At 40.2% G+C, this 19424-nt stretch overlaps 1 protein-coding gene across 5 annotated transcripts in view; it reads right to left on the bottom strand.

Moving 5' to 3' along the window:
- The window catches only part of NPNT (nephronectin), a 79614-nt gene that overhangs the window by 43550 nt on the left and 16640 nt on the right, over window positions 1-19424 (bottom strand). For 3 of the 5 annotated variants that reach the window (XM_026499125.4, XM_026499130.4, XM_026499127.4), the window contains exons 3-4: window positions 18922-18972; window positions 2050-2142 (exon numbers count right to left, since the gene is read on the bottom strand). In XM_026499125.4, the coding sequence (XP_026354910.2) occupies window positions 2050-2142; window positions 18922-18972 (144 nt within the window). The remainder of the gene's footprint in view (window positions 1-2049; window positions 2143-18921; window positions 18973-19424) is intronic. The other 2 variants (XM_026499126.4, XM_026499128.4) reach the window with 1 other exon arrangement.

Raw genomic sequence — 19424 nt, 5'->3', positions numbered from 1 at the left:
CTTTTTTGTTAAGGAAGACAAAGAACGAGATGACCCAAACACATGGGTTTACCGTAAGCTGTAGTTTTAAATTCAAGATTGGGCTTGAAATTACATTTTCGGTGTCAGCACTATTTTTTCCAGGTATAAAATCCCGTCTTGCTATTAATGAAATCCTCTTTCCCCTAAGGAATATAGTTTTAGGAGGCAAGATTTAAACTCAGTATATTTCAATTTTTCTTTAGAGAAACAGGTATGTATGTACTACAGTAAAAAGTACGTGATAAACTGGTTTTCTGAAAACAGGAGAAACCCAGAGATAGATCCTTGTTGCAATAATAGTTTCAATGTCTTTGAAGCATATTAAAGGTGATGTCACTCCTGCAAATAAATTTAAATGGATTTCTCAGCAATCTCAACAGTGGCTTCTTATAATAACCTTCTTTGTATAAATTCCTGGCATCAGGACAACAAAGTTTTACGGTACTGACATATTAATGAAACCTCTGATGGTTTATGTTCTGCACTTTAAAAAGGGAAGCATGCTGGAAGTCTCAGATGCACACCGATAACTCAATAATCAGAACCGGACATGTCACTACCTGTAAACTTAGACTGGGGAAGGAAAGTCAAACGGATTTTTAAAAGAGTAAACTGAGATAACAAAAACTCCACTCACTTCAAACAGACTATCCGGGTATGTTTTGTAACTTCCAAGTTAAAAAATATTATAAAAGCAGCATTGGAAAAAATCAGTTAATCAAATTAACAGATAGTACAGAACACGCTTGAGAGTTTTTCCTACTATTGGACATGTCACATTTCATTAGCATGGATTTCATCTGATAGTTCAGGAACGATTCCTTGTACTTTTTCAAACACCAGTGTTCTGGACTGTTGTGGAAATTATGCCCGTAAATCACGAGTTTACAGGAGACATATCGAGGAGTATCAGATACTGAAGAATAGGAGTGTTTCAACAATATCATCTCCGTATCTGATGAGGTCAAGTAAGTTATGTATGGGACAGTCAGGCCCCATGTAACTGTTCCATTCAACACTGAAAAGGGTAGAAAGGATTGCTTCAATTTAAGAAATAAGTGAAAAATGGACTCTTTTATCCTTGTATCCTTCTGGTGAAATCTAACCCCAGCTTTTATTTCTGGGGTTTTTTTACTCCTAATAATAGAACATTTGGGGTTGAAATTAATTAAAAAGACAAGCTTTGTCAGATTTGTTAACACAAGTCAGAAGATCACATTTGCAATAATATTTTCTTATCTAAAATTAAATTGACAGAGAAAATATGAATTATATGGACAATAGTTCTAAGCTGATATACCAGGTCTTTTACCAACTAATTCTGTGAACTTCGACCAGACACTTAATATCCCTGATACCTCTTTTAATGAAAAATAACAGGGAGCTATTATTTATCACTTAATTATCATGAATAACACTCTACCTCCTGACATTGTAATAATGAAAATAGATAATACACAGAAAATACTTGAGGCACTGTGCTCAATAAAAGTCTGCTTTTACAAGCAACTTAAAAATGAGTTTGTCAAAATCTTTATTTCTCAGAGGAACTTTGCAAACTGGTAACAGTTGAAGGGAATTTAATCTCAAAAATCAAAGGGCTCAGAGTTTAAAGGGACCAGAAAATTTCAAGTCAGACTTCATACCTGACTTTGAGTACTGGGTTCCATCTCCCTGGGGTCCCAGGAGGCCCACAATTTGCCAGGGCTTCCCAACTAGCTCGCAGAAGAACAAGGACTAGCAGAACGTAAGGCTTGTACGTGACTGATGCTGTGATTCTCTTCTTTAAAATACATTTTAATTAGTATCAGTAAATAGGAATAAGAGGATGAAATCCTTTGACTTGTCCTCTGATACAATATATTTTAAGTTTTACCATTATATTTTTATCTTTCAGAAAACGGCAGTTCACGCATTTTAGAAACAATAGCCATGGAAAAGTGGTTTGGCCTGAGAACCTAAAACGTTTACATGAGGCAGAAACAGAGGGGGTTTCTGACTGTTCATTTGTGTCAGACGGTTTCCTACCTTGATTGCAGGTCTTTCCAGCATATCCGGGATGACATCTGCACTTGTCGGGTCCAATACATTCACCATGTTTGCACTGTGGCTGGCATACAGCTGTGAAAAGAGGATATCCGCATTATTTCTAGGTCAGCAGAACATCAACCATAGAGCATCTATGTCACGTACTAGTTTGATAATAAAAGAGAAAACTAAGACCTTACAACAGAGTAGCAGAAATACGAAAATCAGTGTGTCTTGTAGTGCTAAGCACTGTTCAAATACTCTCAAATACGTGTGTGTGTGTGTGTATCACTTGGGTCTGGAAAATTGGCTAAACCTGAGTGCAATGTTAAAATAGTAAAAAAAATAATAATAATAAGTAAAACGGAACAACCACAACCAATGTCTGTCAATAGTTACAACTTTACAATAACCTGTAGCTGTAATTTCAAACTCGTTCCCCCAAATGTGCTTCAAAAAGTAGTTCTCAGTCCAAAGATATGGGTATATATGAACCCAGATAAATTTCCCACTAAATAATACTTATTTTACTAGAAATGCTATTTCTAATATGAAATGGTTCTAAAGGAAATAAACCCCAAACTCCGTATTTTTTGGAACTTCCACTTAAGAATACTTCTGTCATCCTGATCTTTTTTAACCCTAACTGTGGTGCAACTGCCCTAACCCCTGCCATGGCCTATCACAGCAAATAGGAAGTTCTGTTTTACATCTATTGCCTTCTTTCCTCAGGATTCCAAAAATGCTATAAAACATCACTCAAAGCTTTTCAGTCTTTCTTTCCTGCCAAACACTGGTCAGAATTTATTCTGTTTACTCTATACCAGTGGTTCTCAGCTGAGGCTATCTTTGTCCCCTGTGGAACATTTGATATAAATAGAGACATTTTTGGTTGTCATACTGGGGCGAGGGTGCTACTGGCGTCTAGCAGGTAATACAGGGATGCTGTAAACATCCCACAATGCTCAGCCCCCTCCAGCACAAATGATCCAGCCCAAAGTGTGATGGCGCCAGACCGAGAAACCTTGCTGTACCCTGGATAGGTGAGTGGTGCTATGCCAGATGTGAAAATAGAAGAAAATTCATTGTATAGCATTGTCACTAGTCTCAAAGAGCTTACGATGTAGATAAAGAGACAAAACAATCATTTTTCATTTAACACCACATTTGTTTATGAGCAAAATGGGTGGCACCTACAAAATCTGTGATGAAATCATCACACAAGCATATTCACAGATTCGTACAGTCTCAGAAGAGACCTGAGTTGGTTCTTCGGGCATGGGTAGATAGAGGAGGGGAAGGCTCTCCAAGGTAAGGTGAGTTAGACAGCAAAACAGACTATCATTCCCTCAGGGGGCACTGAGGCAGAATCAAGCTAAAGAGATCGCTTAATGTCAGTGGAGAAATGAGATGCAGACAATCACAGGTGAGTGGTATCAAAGGATGATGCCCCCTAAATTTCAGACTGAGGGACACATACTTTATACGAAATGGGAAGTTCCTGAAGCTTATCATCATCCTCAGGAGAATGGCCTGATAAAATAAAAATTCTGGGGATGTTAACCTGGTGGTGATATGGGGGATGGACTAGAAAAAGTCTAGTTGACATGAGAAAGGCATGATCTGTCTGTGACCGGAAAAGATGGGCTTCAGTAAGCACTGAGGGAAGAGCAGACACATCTTGAAGACCAAAGGGAACGAGTCGACAATGACCCTGAGTTCTGAAGTCTCTGACACTGTTACTTCCCATATCAGCCAAGGCTGTTTTCATTCTGGGATATGCTCCTCGTTTCCTCTCTCACAATTCTCAAACTTTGTTTCCTTCGAAACTTGAATACTCCTGTAAAACTGAGGTGCAAGTTATTTCTGGTGTTTTCTATATTTCCTCACTCATCTCTCGCTGACCTTTCCCTCACCTGAAACTCCACGGGGTATATTTGCCAATCTTACTTCAAGCTTTCCCTACTTGTTTGTCACTCCACCTGGACCTGGATGACTACTAATCCTTAAAAGGTGCTGCTCAGGAAATATTAAAAAGCTTCAGGAAGAAGGGATGAGCACAGTAGAAGGGGTAAATGATAAGAGAAAATTCTTCAAATCTGATTTTAGACATGGCATGAAATTCAAAAGGAAGCAGTTTTGCTCAGATCTGTGAGAAGAAGTGAACTATCCAGAAGGGACTTCCAAAATTATTCTTCAGTCGACTGTATACCCGTAGATGGCTTAGATGCAGTTTTTAAAATAAGTCCCAGAAATAAACCAGTCTTTATGTAATTTCCAGTCCCCATAACCAAGAAATGCAAGTTAAATTTTTTTAAATCTTAAATAGAAGATTTGCCATAAGTTTTAATGTTTATATATGAATGCGACCTGAATGAATCAATTATCACTGAGGCACCCAGAGTGTCATAATTTTTTTTAAAAAATCTCAAAATCATTAAGTATGAGTTGAGGTAATAATCCTTCCAAAGAGCTGGAATTTGAAAATATCTCTGAAAACATGAAAAAATAGTTGAGGAAGTACCACTTAAAATCATGAAAAAGTTTATTTAGAAGAGGACACTTTATGAAACAAACTCTAGGCAACTAAGCTGTTTTACCTTTTGACCCCCTGACCAGCTTGATGACCATCTGTTTACTGTCCTTTCAGGTGCTGGAGAGGAACAAGTTTTTATTGTCCCCTCCCTTTCTTGTTGTTTGTTTCCAGTGCCCTAATCTTGGGCACATCAAATGCACACATTCCAAGAGGCCAAGACTGTTAATGTTTCTTACATGTTTAGGGTGTCAGCAATTCTCAAACCAACTGCTGTTTGCCCTTCTACCCAACAGACTACTCACTGAAGTAACCAAGGACCTATATATTAGCCAACAGCAACTAATGCGATAGGATCCTCAAAATGCTGATATCACCAATTATTTCCTCTCACAAAAAGAAAACACTAAGAAAAGTGTCGCATAATAGAACTTCCTCCTATTATCTTGCTGGCATTGGGCCTGTGGTGGAATTCAACAGACCTGTGTTGAACGTTTGTTCTATGCATGTATTATACCAGGCGAGTGTAGGGGAGGAGGGATGAGAGTCACTGAGGATGTGAAAAATTAGCTGTGAAACTAGAATATACTGGCCCAAAGTTACTAAGAACTCAGAGAAATGAGCTGAAAGAAGATGGGGGGAGGGGCAGGATAGTCATAATACAGTATAGTCGTAACAATGATGACTACAGGCCCCCCTAGAAAATTGTGATCTGAGCAAAGCCCTGGAGGTTAAGAGGCTGAGACAGTTGGGATGGTAGATGAAAGCCTTTCAGAATATGCACACAGTGTGGGGGAAGGGCAGGGAAGGGGTTTCAGTGAGTGCCAAGGGTTGTAGGGGAGCCACGCTGTAAAGAGCTTACGAGAGCAGAGGAGAGCAAGAGAAAGGTTAGGGCAGATCATAAAAGGTACTGGTGGCAGAAATCACTGAGTGCTTACCAGTATCTATTTTCCCCTTCTTTTTAAAACTAGAATGGCTTTTCTGTTTGCTCGTTTTGGGAGTGCGGAAAGACTTAGCAATGGAAAACTACATTCCCTATCTTCCCTGGTCGATCTGGGTAGCCAAGGGACTAAACTATGGCTGATGGTAGGTAAACAGAAGTTACAGGGTGGGGCTTTTGGAATGCTACTCTAAAAGGGGGCTGACCAGTCACTGAACTACAGTCACCACTTTATGACCATGAGGTGATCCTGAGAAGGGAGAAGACTACAGAGCAAGAAGGCATAATATTAACCCTAAATTACCATCCTAGTAATTTAGGGGACTGTTCCTTGTGTCACCGTTACCTGCAGCTAAATACAATTCCTAATGGATGACCCCTGAACAGAAAGTTGTGGAATCTGACCTCATCTGTGTTTATTATCAAACTTGCAAATGTTTTCTTTGGTACACATTTAGGATAGAAATGTTATGAGTAGATCCTAGGAAAGCAATACAACTTGTAAATTTATGTTCTATCTATAATAACATATAATCATAGAAGTAGCTAAAGAACTGCATTCCCAAATCTCAAGAATTAGATTAAAATATACATACTCATCTTGAGACGAGAGAAACACTATTCCAACTTCTGTTAAACTGGTCCCCCTCTTGGTCCCCCTCGCCATTGTAACATGAGCTTTCGGGAGCCAGCATACACCAGCCCTTCCACGCTGCTGTGGCTCACAGGTCAGGGGCATAACAAATCCAATCCAAAGAGTGTGTACTTTTAGCGGTCCACTTTAGAGTGGTCTTCTAAAAATGTCAAAGACAGATGATACACTTGTTTTGGAGGAAATCACGTGTCTCTTGGTGATAAAGGAATCAGAAAAAGCAGCGTTGCTCCCCTGACCTTCACATGACTGGAGACAAGAACTTTGGGTCATCTTTGGTGGCCCACTCTCCTCTTGTATCACACATGGTTTAGCGGCTCAGTAAATAAAAGTCAGGTGAGGATCAGAGAGCCAATGAGTGATAGATTTTCCCCCCAAAACTGGATGCCAGAATTAAGCCCAAATGGGCAAATCACACTCAGAATTTACTAACACTCCTACAGCATCATCTCCAAAGCGCCCTTAAAATAACCTGTCATTTTTTGAACTAGAAAAAGAAACATGTCTCAACTGGCAAAGCAGACACAGTTCTTTCATGTTCCATGCCCGCATCTCTTCTGTGCGATTGCAATCTACAGTTTACTCTCGGAAATTCATCCTGATATAACTGGGGTTCTGGGAGCTGAATGGCTTTCTGACACTGCCATGTAATGAGTTTTCAAATAAGTTAGGGGACAATTAAACTCCCACATCAGTTCTGTATAATGTTTCTTATGTAAAGGAATCACACTGGGAGTCAAGTGCCAACACTTGACAAAATCAGTCCTATATGTCAGATGCCCAAGCGGAAGGTGGTCTGGACAGCGACAAGGGAAAAACCAACTCGACCTCAGGTGCTGTTAGTAACTTCAGAAGGCTTTTCTCATGTAAATAAGAGCGCCTTTAGAGTCCTAAGCATCATTTGTAGTTTTTGCCGCCTACTTCATGTTGCTGGTCAGATATGGCACCGTTACAAGCAGAGCGAGGATCCTTGTCCCCCAGGATGGGTAATTTAGAAACAAACGTGACACAGAAGTATGCAAGGGTAGGCAGGAAAATGAACAGACACAAAACTGGGAGATTTCAGAGCGCCGTCATTACATCTAACGAGCTTCGGAGAACCCAGCTGTGGGAGAACCCATCGTGAGGGGAATAGGAACGTATGATGAGGAATATCTTTTTCACAGAGCAACTGGCCTTGGAAAAGACGCAATTGCTGAAAGCAGGAGGCAAGAGCCCAGCGCTGTTCTCGTGGGGCCTGAAGGAAGGGATGCAGAATTTCACAGGGCTCCACTGGAGAGGGCCTTGAGCTACCCCATGGCAGAGGGACAACCAAAGCCAGAGGAAAGAACCCTACAGGTTTTAAGATTCGCAGAGGAAAACAATTCGCAGAGGAAAACAGTTCCGCAGAGCAACAATCCCACTATCCTGTATTCTGGTGTCCACGGTCCTATTTTCAAATCTAAATTCCTGCTGTAGTAAAAGCGGAAATAAAAGTGCCTCTGATTGTTATCACTATTATTTTTTTTTTTTAAAGATTTTATTTATTTATTCGACAGAGATAGAGACAGCCAGCGAGAGAGGGAACACAAGCTGGGGGAGTGGGAGAGGAAGAAGCAGGCTCATAGCGGGAGAGCCTGACGTGGGGCTCGATCCCAGAACGCCGGGATCACGCCCTGAGCCGAAGGCAGACGCTTAACCGCTGTGCCACCCAGGCGCCCCTGTTATCACTATTAAATACTATGTATGACGTGCTCTCAGTGATACAGACCTCCTTTTATACGACCGGTTACACTGATTCTCGCAATATCCATAAAAGGCAGGAAAGAGACAGACATTATACTCCATTTACCAGCAGAGAAGTGAAAGCACAGAGAGTTAAGTGACTTGCTCAATTTCAGAAAAAAATTCTTATCCCTGTTTCATGGTCAATCCACTAGTTCTTCTTGAGTTAGGAACAAGGACAGAAGGCCCAGCATTTTGAGTGGCTTTGGAGGGGACAAGAGAAGAAAAACCCTAAGCAGGGAAGGATGAGTTGGGGAGAGAAGGCCCAAGTGATAAAAGGCATAAAGGTATTTAAGTTACATGTTCAGGAAATGGAAGCTGCAGTTGGGAACACAATTGATAATTTGAGAAAATGAAGGCAGATTTATCAGAATATGTGGACCTCCAGGTATCTCCACCTGACTGCTTGTCCTGTGACAGATCCCAGAGAGGGAGTCACCGAAGCCTGTAACCGCTATCTCCTCCGAAGAGCTGCCACAGCTCTCAGGCTTCTTGCCCTAGCATTTTGTCCAACATTATTTTTTACTAAGACTATAATCATGAACTATAGTCAAATATTAACTCAACCAATCAATCAATTAATCACTGAGAGCATGAAGTTAAAATAAGTTAAAACAACCAAGGGTTTCTGGTCTGTATCAGGTCATCTTCCAAGAGTTGTCTGACAATAACTTTATTTTTGTCTTTGGGAACATCTAATTCAGGGACATTTACCAATTACTTATTTCAGCGCTCACAATTTAACTTTTTTTAAAAAGATTTTATTCATTTATTTTTTTAAAGATTTTATTCATTTATTTGACAGAGAGATAGAAAGAGAGCACAAGTAGGCAGAACAGCAGCAGAGGGAGAGGGAGAAGCAGGCTCCCCACAGAGCAGGGAGCCCGCGACGGGGGGCTTGAATCCAGGACCCAGTCGAAGGCAAACGCTTAACCAACTGAGCCACCCAGGTGCCCCTTACCATTTAACTTTTAATGCCTGAAGTCAACCAATGAAAATGAGCGTCTCCATCTGCACCTTGTATCTCAAACCAACTTCTGCTCAACATAATTAAGCACTATCCCTTTCCACTTAGAAAATCTTCCATCGTTTTGCTATCATTTTGAGTTTACTTGCACTTTTAGTGTTTCTGCTTCGAATGTGACATGAGGGTGGATTTAGATTAATGCCGAATGAAACTTCATGAACACATAGAAATTGTTACTATTTGGAAATGGGAGGTAGGTTTGGTTTTGTTGTTTTAAGTAGGTTAAGAGCAAAAATAAGCATACCTAGCCCCCAGATCTTTGTTTCTAAATACCATTCCACAAAAAAGGAATCAGGGCTGAGTCAGGGAGGCTGGACTCTTTTGCTGTGACAAAAAGCAGGGATGTATTCAAAGAATGATGGAACATGTGAAAAGGACATAGGAGCTTGCTTGGAGATGTTCCCACTGGCCAAATTTGGGACAATTTGAGCACCAAGAAAAATAAGGACAGTAACTGATAACAACTAAATAACAAAAGAATCCATATATCCAAAGTGACTCTAAAAAAGGAAGACAGAGTTGCTCTTTACAGAAGAATGCCACAACATGTACAAGTAATGACAGAATTTGAAAAAGGCAACTTTACAACCACCACTGAAATAATTAATTTGAGCAAAAATTATCCACAGATGTTAAAACTTTCACTGATTAGAAGTTTGTTGGTGAGGGTTTCAGAGGGGAGGGGGGTGGGGGATTGGGATAGGCTGGTGATGGGTAGTGAGGGGACATACTGCATGGTGCACTGGGTGTTATATGCAAACAATGAATCATGGAACATTACATCAAAAACTAGGGATGTACTGTATGGTGACTAACAAAAAATTTTTAAAAAAAATTTTTTTTAAAAAGAAGTTTGTTGGGAAAAAGGATATTCAAACAGTTTCAATGTATCATCTGACAGCTTACTCATTATAAAAAGAAGGTGACTTTCAGTGGAAAAATCTGATGGACAGACCCTTAATCAAGTGATCAAATTTAGCATCACCAAAAACAGAACTACGTCATGTGCAAACGGAGTATCATAAGATATGATCACCTGTGTAATATTCTTGCAAAAGGTTTAGCCTGAATTGACTGCAGAACATTCTACCAAGCAATTGATGTAGACTCTTTTAAAAATGTCATTGTCAGAAAAGAAAGATAGAAAGAAAGAGAGTGAGAGAGAGAGAGAAAGAAAGAAAGAAAAAAAGAGGAAAAGGTAAGCAGCAGAATTGTTCCAAATCATGGGAGAACAGGAAGGAATGCCAACTAGATGTAGTAAGTGATCCTTGACCGGCACTGGATACAAAAGAAAAAAAATCCATAAAAATCCTTATTGGGATAATTGGGGAAATCTAAATATAGACTGTTTATTACATGAGATTATTGTATCTACATTAAATTTCTTATGTATGAGAATTATATTGTGGTTTGTAGGTAAATGTCCTTGCTCTCACGGGATGCATGCTGAAATATTTAGACATCAAGTGCCACTATGTCTCTAAGTCAGAGAAGAAAATATACAATATGTTGACAGTTTTACAGGAAGAATATATGGGTGTTTTTTGTTCCTATAGTTTCAACTTTTCTGTAGATTTGAAAATTTTCAAATACAAAAATGGGAAAAGTTTATAAACACCAGTAGAATAATATGCACACCTTGAGAAATATTATTACGGAACTTGTGAGCCACCGTTCACTTATCAGTGCACTCTTGAGAAGGGTTTCAGAGTACAGGTGCTAGAGTTAGCCCCCGGGGGTCCCACCTCGACTACTTTGGAAACGTATGACCTATGCAGATTTCCCAGCTTCTCTCTGCTCTAAAATGCATATCAGAGGTGAAACCAGAGAAAGTAGCCAGAATTCCCACTTTCTTAATGAAAGAAATAGTAACCCTACAGGGTACATATAGAACTTATCCGTAGGGTTGTTGGGAGAGTCAACTGAGAAAAATCCAAATAAAGTGCTTAGGACAGTACCCATCTCATAGTAAGAGCTCAATAAACTGCTAGCTATAATGAGCGTTATAAGGACGGCAAAGAGGAAAAGTGCCAGTGTCTTAGACACTGTTTTAAGAACTGAGGGAATACAAATCAATGAGATGCCAAGTCCTCATCCTCAAGAGGGTAAGTCTAGTAAGGAGAGACAGGAGGAAGCAAAGATGTCTTCATAACAGATGCATGTAAAGGATACAGAAGAGGAAATGATCAATTACATAGTTTAAGAGAGTCAGAAAAAGTTTCGGTTCTGCACAGCCAAGGAAACAGTCAGAAAAACTAAGAGGCAGCCCACGGAATGGGAGAAGATATTTGCAAATGACACTACAGATAAAGGACTGGTATCCAAGATCTACAAAGAACTTCTCAAACTCAATACACGAGAAACAAATAAGCAAATCATAAAATGGGCAGAAGATATGAACAGACACTTTTCCAATGATGACATACAAATGGCTAACAGACACATGAAAAAATGTTCAAAATCATTAGCCATCAAGGAAATTCAAATCAAAACCACACGGAGATACCACCTTACGCCAGTTAGGATGACAAAAATAGACAAGGCAAGAAACAACAATTGCTGGAGAGGATGTGGAGAAAGGGGATCCCTCCTACATTGTTGGTGGGAATGCAAGTTGGTACAGCCACTCTGGAAAACAGTGTGGAGGTTCCTTTAAAAAGTTAAAAATTGAGCTACCCTATGATCCAGCCATTGCACTACTGGGTATTTACCCCAAAGATACAGACGTAGTGAAGAGAAGGGCCATATGCACCCCAATGTTCATAGTAGCAATGTCCACAATAGCTAAATCGTGGAAGGAACCGAGATGCCCTTCAACAGATGACTGGATTAAGAAATTGTGGTCCATATATACAATGGAATATTACTCAGCTATCAGAAAGAACGAGTTCTCAACATTTGCTGCAACATGGACGGCACTGGAGGAGATAATGCTAAGTGAAATAAGTCAAGCAGAGAAAGACAACTATCATATGATTTCTCTCATCTATGGAACATAAGAACTAGAATGATCAGTAGGGGAAGAAAGGGATAAAGAAAGGGGGGGTAATCAGAAGGGGGAGTGAAACATGAGAGACTATGGACTATGAGAAACAAACTGAGGGCTACAGAGGGGAGGGGGGTGGGGGAATGGGATAGGCCGGTGATGGGTAGTAAGGAGGGCACGTATTGTATGGTGCACTGGGTGTTATACGCAACTAATGAATCATCAAACTTTACATCAAAAACCGGGGATGTACTGTATGGTGACTAACATAATATAATAAAAAATCACTATAAAAAAAAAAAAGAAAAGGTTTCGGAAAGAAGCAAAAAGAAATCTACAAGATATCTGACTTTGTAATGTAAGAATTCATTAGAATATAATGAAGCACATTAAAGTATTTGTTTTTGTTAAAAATTGTTATTTGTTTTAGCTGAGGAGATGATGCTGTAATTTTGAGGTTTACTAAGCAATCATCACAAAAGGCCAGCAAAATTTAATGTAACTATTCTCACTTCTTTCAGCAATCAAAATCCTTGTGTTTCAAAGAGTCACTGATATATAATGAGTTGAGCCATATATTTACTCCTAAAAGACATGGAATCACTTGTGTGACTATGCATAGATTTACAGATGCGAGGCATTTGTCAGTTTGGCCGCCTGCTTTTTGTTTTTGTTTTTTGGTTTTTTTTAGGAAAACATTCATTAATTTTTCTAAATTTATCTGACGACGAACCTTAAGCAGAAATTTAGTAACAACCTAAAGGACCATCAATAAAGGATTGGCTAAATAAGTGTTGGCACCGTGGCCTCCCTGCCTCCAGTACTGTGGACTTCAATCAGGCCTGATCTGCGATTAGAGGGACCTCACTAACCCATGATTGACCGAGCCATTCTCCCCCTTACGCTCACTCAGTCACTGACTTCCCAGCAAGTTTACTTAGCTCATTGTCGCAACTCAAACGCCAACACCACAGTTGATTCGACTCCTGCCTATCCCACCAGCCTCCTCTGCAATCACTCCACAAACACACCAACTAACTGCAGTTCCCAGAAAACAACATACTCTGATACCTCCATGCTTTTCCATGGAATGTCCTTCTTTCCACTGTCCGCTGGACTAATACCCATCCAGGCTTCCGTGCTACTCAGATTAAACACTGCCATCTCCGAGATTTGCTTTAGACCCTCATTCCGAGTTTGGAGTTCTCGGGGCTTTCATAAGCCTCTCAGTACTTTCATAAGCACACCTCTATTATACATTATTTACGTATGTTTATATTCATTTATATACACACATCATGCTATATGATCATTATTACATAGTTATTTTCCTTATCTAGTTCCATTAGAGTTTGAGCTCTTTATTACTTTTTTAGGATTTATTTATTTTGGCAGGGGGGAAGCAGAGGGAGAGAGAGAATCTCAAGCAGGTTCCCCACTGAGCACAGAGCCCAGTGCAGGGCTCCATGTCAGGACACCCAGATCATGACCTGAGCTGAAATCAAGAGTCAGATGCTCAGCTGACTGCGCCATCCAAGCACCCCAACTTTGAGCTCTTTAAATACAGAGTACTGGGCGCCTGGGTAGCGCAGTCATTAAGCATCTGCCTTTGGCTCAGGGCGTGATCCCGGTGTTCTGGGATCGAGCCGCACATCAGGCTCTTCCGCTATGAGCCTGCTTCTTCCTCTCCCACTCCCCCTGCTTGTGTTCCCTCTCTCGCTGGCTGTCTCTATCTCTGTCAAATAAATAAATAAAATCTTTAAAAAAATAAAATTAAAATAAATACATACATACACACACACACACACACACACACACACACAGTACCTGCTCTGAAATAGCACACAGTCTCCCGGCAAACACAGACATGACAGGCGTACAAAGTGTTAAGAGAATATAGAAAAAGGAATTTTTCTGCAAAGAGGTAAGGGTAGGAAAAAAATGTCAGGAAGGGCTTACAGGAGGAAATGTGAACTGAATCTTAACCGATGAGGAGGAATTCACCATGTGGATGGCTGAAGTGCCTTTCATTCAAGAACCAGCTGCATAGGCAAATCCAGAGACACATGAAGCAGCAGAGGGTCTAGAAATACAAGGGCAGTCCACTGTGACAGGGTTCAGAGAGCAGAAAATAGTCCTTCACAGTGAAGGCGGTGTCAGCCTGGAGGGCCTTGTCCTCAAAGAATCAGGAATCTATCCATCACTGTGAACAATCAACGGACTGTAAGCGGCAGATGCCACAGATTATAGTTTATGTGTTTTTCAAGCATGTAAACTGATTTCTTTTCAGAACCTTAATCAAGAGTTAAGATCTATGATCTATGACATAGGTCATAAGATAGGCAAATTAAATCTATTCATTTTCCCAGTAAATTAACCTTGCTGGAAACCACAATCTGGTTATTAAGATTACATCCTGTTTATCTTTTTCGTCCCATGTATGCAGAAGTGCCTGGTCTTTACACCTTTCAAAGTGTGCTGAGCTGAGCTGAACCAGACAGGACACAGTGGAAGCTTCTACCCTGGGTAGGAAGACGCATACGACAGAGTCACCAGCCTCATGGGACTGAAGTCTGGCAGAACCAAAGACACAGACCCACAAATAGCCACAGTGTAGGGCAGGGTGAGACAGGCTCCATGCACATGTTACAACGAAATGTAGAGCAAGGAAAGGAGACGTCCCCCTGCTAAAGTAAAGAAGGCAGAGAAGAGAAGGTGGCGTCTAAGCCAGGACTTGAGGCAGGGCTGGTGGTCAGTGCATTCTGTTAAGAAAGAATACAAACTTCCAAAGTTAGTGTGGTCATTTATTCCCAGCAATGATTCACTTCTAATTGAATATTTGCTTAGAATTAGGAGTACAGTGATGTAAGACAGAAAAAGCCAACCAAGAGGGGAAAACAGGGCATATGGTTTGTCCAGGGTGATTTTCTCCCAGCCCAAATGGTAAACTGGAAAGGATTTTTTTTCAACAACTTAAAACGAGTAGATGACGTTTCAGCCAACACGTGACGTGGTATTTCGCCTCCCCCGCACTGTTCATATACTGTTTGAGGTTGATCCGGTAGCGATGATTATCAGTGCTGACTGAGGGGAGGGAGCTGTGTGTAGGGCAGTGGTGGAGAGATCATCAAATCACAGCCTCGGCCCTGCTCAGATGTCACCCCCGAGCTCCAGGCCCGGAATCCAACCACATACCACACCCTCCACTGCAAAGTCTCCCAAGCCCTCCGAACTACCACATCCAGCGTGGGAGTCATCATCTGCACTCTCCTCCACGTTCTCTGGGTCACTGAGTAACGCATCGGAAACTTGGGCTTCATCCTTGACCCCATCTTCCTCATTCCCCACAACCATCATCACCACCACCAGCCACCATTTTACTGAACGTGAATTAACATCGAGCCAGTTACTGAGCCAAGAGCGCTGTAAGCATTTTCTCATTTGATGCTCATAAAAACCGTATGAGGTAGGGCTTTTCGCTCTATTTTCCCAAGAAAGAAGCTATTGCTCAGAAAGGTGAAGTAAGTTTCTCAAAAACTCAGTTCCGAGTGGCAGCAGCTGCCACACCAGTGGTGACTGTCTGCAAAGCCCGAGGGCCTTGCCACTGACCTGATGCTGTGTGCCTCTCCCTCCCTCCCTTTTTGAAAATATCTTCAATCTCTATCCTTTTCTCCTTTCTTACCTTTACTACTTAAAACCTGATTTCTCAGGTTTACTGTAATAGCCTCGAGTCCTGACCCTCAAAAAGCTATTCTCTAAATTGCCAATCAGGAAAACACTCAGAAATTAGCCCCCACAACCTCCAATGCCTACAGGTCCCAGGCATTTGCCCTGAAGGAGTGAGCGCCATGGCAAAATGGAGTATGTGCTTTTTCCAAATGGGACAGCCCCTAAGCAACTCCGGCCCACCCACTCCTTGCAGTAATGCAGGACTACTGATCTTTCAACAAAGCCTGATATCCATGTTTCCTGTGAAATACTGGCAACTATTTCAAGAAATGGTAAAATACTCTGTGAACAAGACTAAACGCACCTGTACACTAGATCTGACCTATTAGTACAGCTTACAACCTCTGAAATATAAATTTGATTATGTAATTTCCTTGCTTAACATCATTACAACATTCCTCTGCAACTTTGGGACAAATGCTAATCTATTTAAGATGACACCAAAGGCCTTCCATGAGTCAGCCCATTGCTACTTCTCCCACTGCATCTCTTATCTGATGCCCTTTAAACACATACCCCATGCCAGAGTAAGGTGCTTACTTTTCCTAGAATGTGCTTCTAAAGTTTCAGTGTATTTTTCTGTCTGGCCAGGGTGCCTTCACTGGACTCACTTATCCCTCAGGATTTAGTTGGGCCACTCCTGGGCTGGGATCCTGCCCCCTGAGATAGGCTTGTGCAGTATCCTAGATCAAAACACACCTCTCCCCCAGTATTGTGCTAACATATGGGCCTTCAACACTGACGAGGAACAACATGGATGCCTAGAGCTTCATCTTATTGGGCTGATATCTGCAAGTGGTTATCTGGAGTGCAGGGATATCAAGAAGGCAACAGCACTCAACATATATAACTGTTCAATGAATGACTCAAATGAACACCACCAAGTCCATAAAAACTTCTTTGATCCTCTCCAGCAAGAAGTGTCTGTTCCTTGGAACAAACTCAACTCATTGTCCCTAACTCTTTCCTACTTTAGAATCCCAGAAGGAATAAGAGACAATCATTTTACCAAATTAGCACCTCACAAACAAGAGTTTTACTAATATTGTATCTCTCCCAGCACCTAGCTTAGCTCCTTGCTTCTAGTAAGCTCTCAAATGTTTGTCAAATAAATCACAGTAACTAAATGTTCTAGTTCCTTCCGGTTCCTTTTCCTTTGGTTAGCTAACCAAAACCATACTCTACTCTGGGTAGAGAGGATATTATTAGAGAAGTGGAAAAGGAATGGTTCAGAAACACAGACAGCTATTCAATGAAAGTTTTATTTTAGAAATGAATAATGTGAGAAATCTCCTACTTCCAATTGATCACTTTCAAAACATGGGCATATAGGGACACCTGAGTGGTGCAGTCAGGTAGGGGTCCACCTCTTGACTGCGGCTCAAATCATTATCTCAGGGTCATGGGATCAAGCCCCGAGTTGGGCTCCATGCTCAGCACAGAGTCGGCTTGAGATTCTCTCTCTCCCTCTCCCTCTGCACTCCACCCCCCCCCCACACTCTCTCTCTAAAATAAATAAATCTTTTCTTTAAAAAAAAAGGTGGGAATACAAACAAATGTATTTAAAAATGTGCTATACCATGAGGATTAGGATGGACGCTAGTCAACACTAGGGTGTTCAAAGTATTCTATATATTGTTATATACTGTTCTCTCTATATATTCTATATATTGACCACACACTAATAATAGCAAACATTTATCAAGAACTGTTCTGCATGAGGCATTCATGGCCAGCTGGTAAGTCACAGGAATAGGTCCTGAACCTAGATCTGTTGGTGACAAAGCCCACATTCTACAATTGACCCCTGAACAACACGGGGATTAGGGGGCCAACCCTCATGCAGTCAAAAATCTATGTATAACTTCCAATTCCGCCAAAACTTAACTACTTAGAGCCTATTGTTGACTGAGAGCCTTACCAGTAACATAAATAGCTTTATGCTATATGTATTGTATACTATATATTATATATACACTATATGTACATATAGTATGTATTATATACTGTATACTGTATTCTTACCATAAAGCAAGCCAGAGAAAATGTTATTAAGAAAATCGTAAGGTAGAGAAAATACATTTATAGTACTATATTGTGTTTATTTTTAAAAATGCATGCGTAAGAGTACTCACACAGTTCAAACCTCTGTTGCTGAAGGGTCCCTCGTACTTTTCTTTGGCATTGCCTCCTCATCCTCAGCCATAGCTCTGCTAGTTAATCCAGTAACTCTTACCAGTTATAAGATACACACACTGCGATTCTTTAAGTCTCCCTGAACAAAGAAATTCCTTAACTTTTATTTCTAGCACTATCAATTTTTTTCCCAAATGTTAATACTAAAATCCTCTCTTAAAAACATTTTCTATGACGTGTGATAGTATCTTTCACCTATCAGTTTAAAGTACATTGTCTTCTTGGCCCCAATTCCATTAAACAGAATTTCACCAAAATTTTCCACTAAAGTGCCATAAGGGTGATTCGTTAAATGACATTATTCACTTCCAAAATATTTTTTTATAAAGATTTTATTTATTTATTCGACAGAGATAGAGACAGCCAGCCAGAGAGGGAACACAGGGGGAGTCGGAGAGGAAGAAGCAGGCTCATAGCGGAAGAGCCTGATGCGGGGCTTGATCCCATAACGTCGGGATCACACCCTGAGCCGAAGGCAGACGCTTAACCGCTGTGCCACCCAGGCGCCCCCACTTCCAAAATATTTTAAACAAGGAACTTTTTATGTACCAAAACAATATAACATAAATACACATAGGTCCTATTATAACACCTTCGATATTTTATACAATAAAAATATTTCTTACCTGAATTTTTCCAAGGAGAATTAATGAATATGAGATACAATCCCTTCAGGTTAATGATAGGCTGGTGTTAGTAATTTCATTTGGTGGACTTTTTTTTTTAATTTCCTTCTTTAAGTATTAAAAATACAAACTGTCCTTTAGGTTAGAATGGAGGTCAATTTATTAGATTCATAAGACAGGAGAAAGGGATTATAAACTGAAAGGGAAAAGTTTAATGTAATAACTGAAATAAAATGAACTTACATAATTATGAACAGAATAAGCACATCTCTAAAAAATATAGTTTTCCCCAAAATAGGCAACTCAAAAATACAACTAAAGTCAAGTTCTACTGATAGCTCTGTAAGGTATTATTTAGAGGTTATGCCTTTCAAGACACAGATTAGCCAAAATTATTTCAAGAAATATGTTCATCTAACCTTTGAGCTGGCACCTTATCCTGGCTATTCTCTGCCTTAAGACGTAGAAAGCTGCAAAACAAATGTCCAAAAAAAGAAATTCCAGATCTTTTCTCTGTAAGGAGGCTGGACTTGGGTATTTAGCAACTTGTTACATTCCCGGAGACTTACACATATTCAACGCTCAGTGCTTTTCTGAAACAAAAAAAATCTAGGACATGTTTAAAATAGTAATATTTTAGTCACCATTTTGTCATTCAAAAACATTTTGTAACAAAAATATTAACCAGTAATTGAAGTTGTGCTATTCTTTCATAGTCCAAATTCTAAATCAGAGTATTTCAGACCTCTTGTGGCACTGTACCTTCCAATCCAATCTTTCATTTTCAGATTATTAATTTTGGTTCCAAGAGACAGTATCCTTTTATTTAAATGAGTGTTGGACAAAATATCTGAAAAAAATTAAAACTTTGGATCGATTAGTAACCAAGGCTGGTAATTTTTTAATTGACAGATCTTTACTT

Source organism: Ursus arctos, unplaced genomic scaffold (genome assembly GCF_023065955.2).
Source record: "Ursus arctos isolate Adak ecotype North America unplaced genomic scaffold, UrsArc2.0 scaffold_11, whole genome shotgun sequence".
NCBI classification, from domain to species: Eukaryota; Metazoa; Chordata; class Mammalia; order Carnivora; family Ursidae; genus Ursus; species Ursus arctos.
The sequence above is the reverse complement of the archived record's forward strand: the minus strand, read 5'-3'. Positions and strand labels throughout refer to the sequence as shown.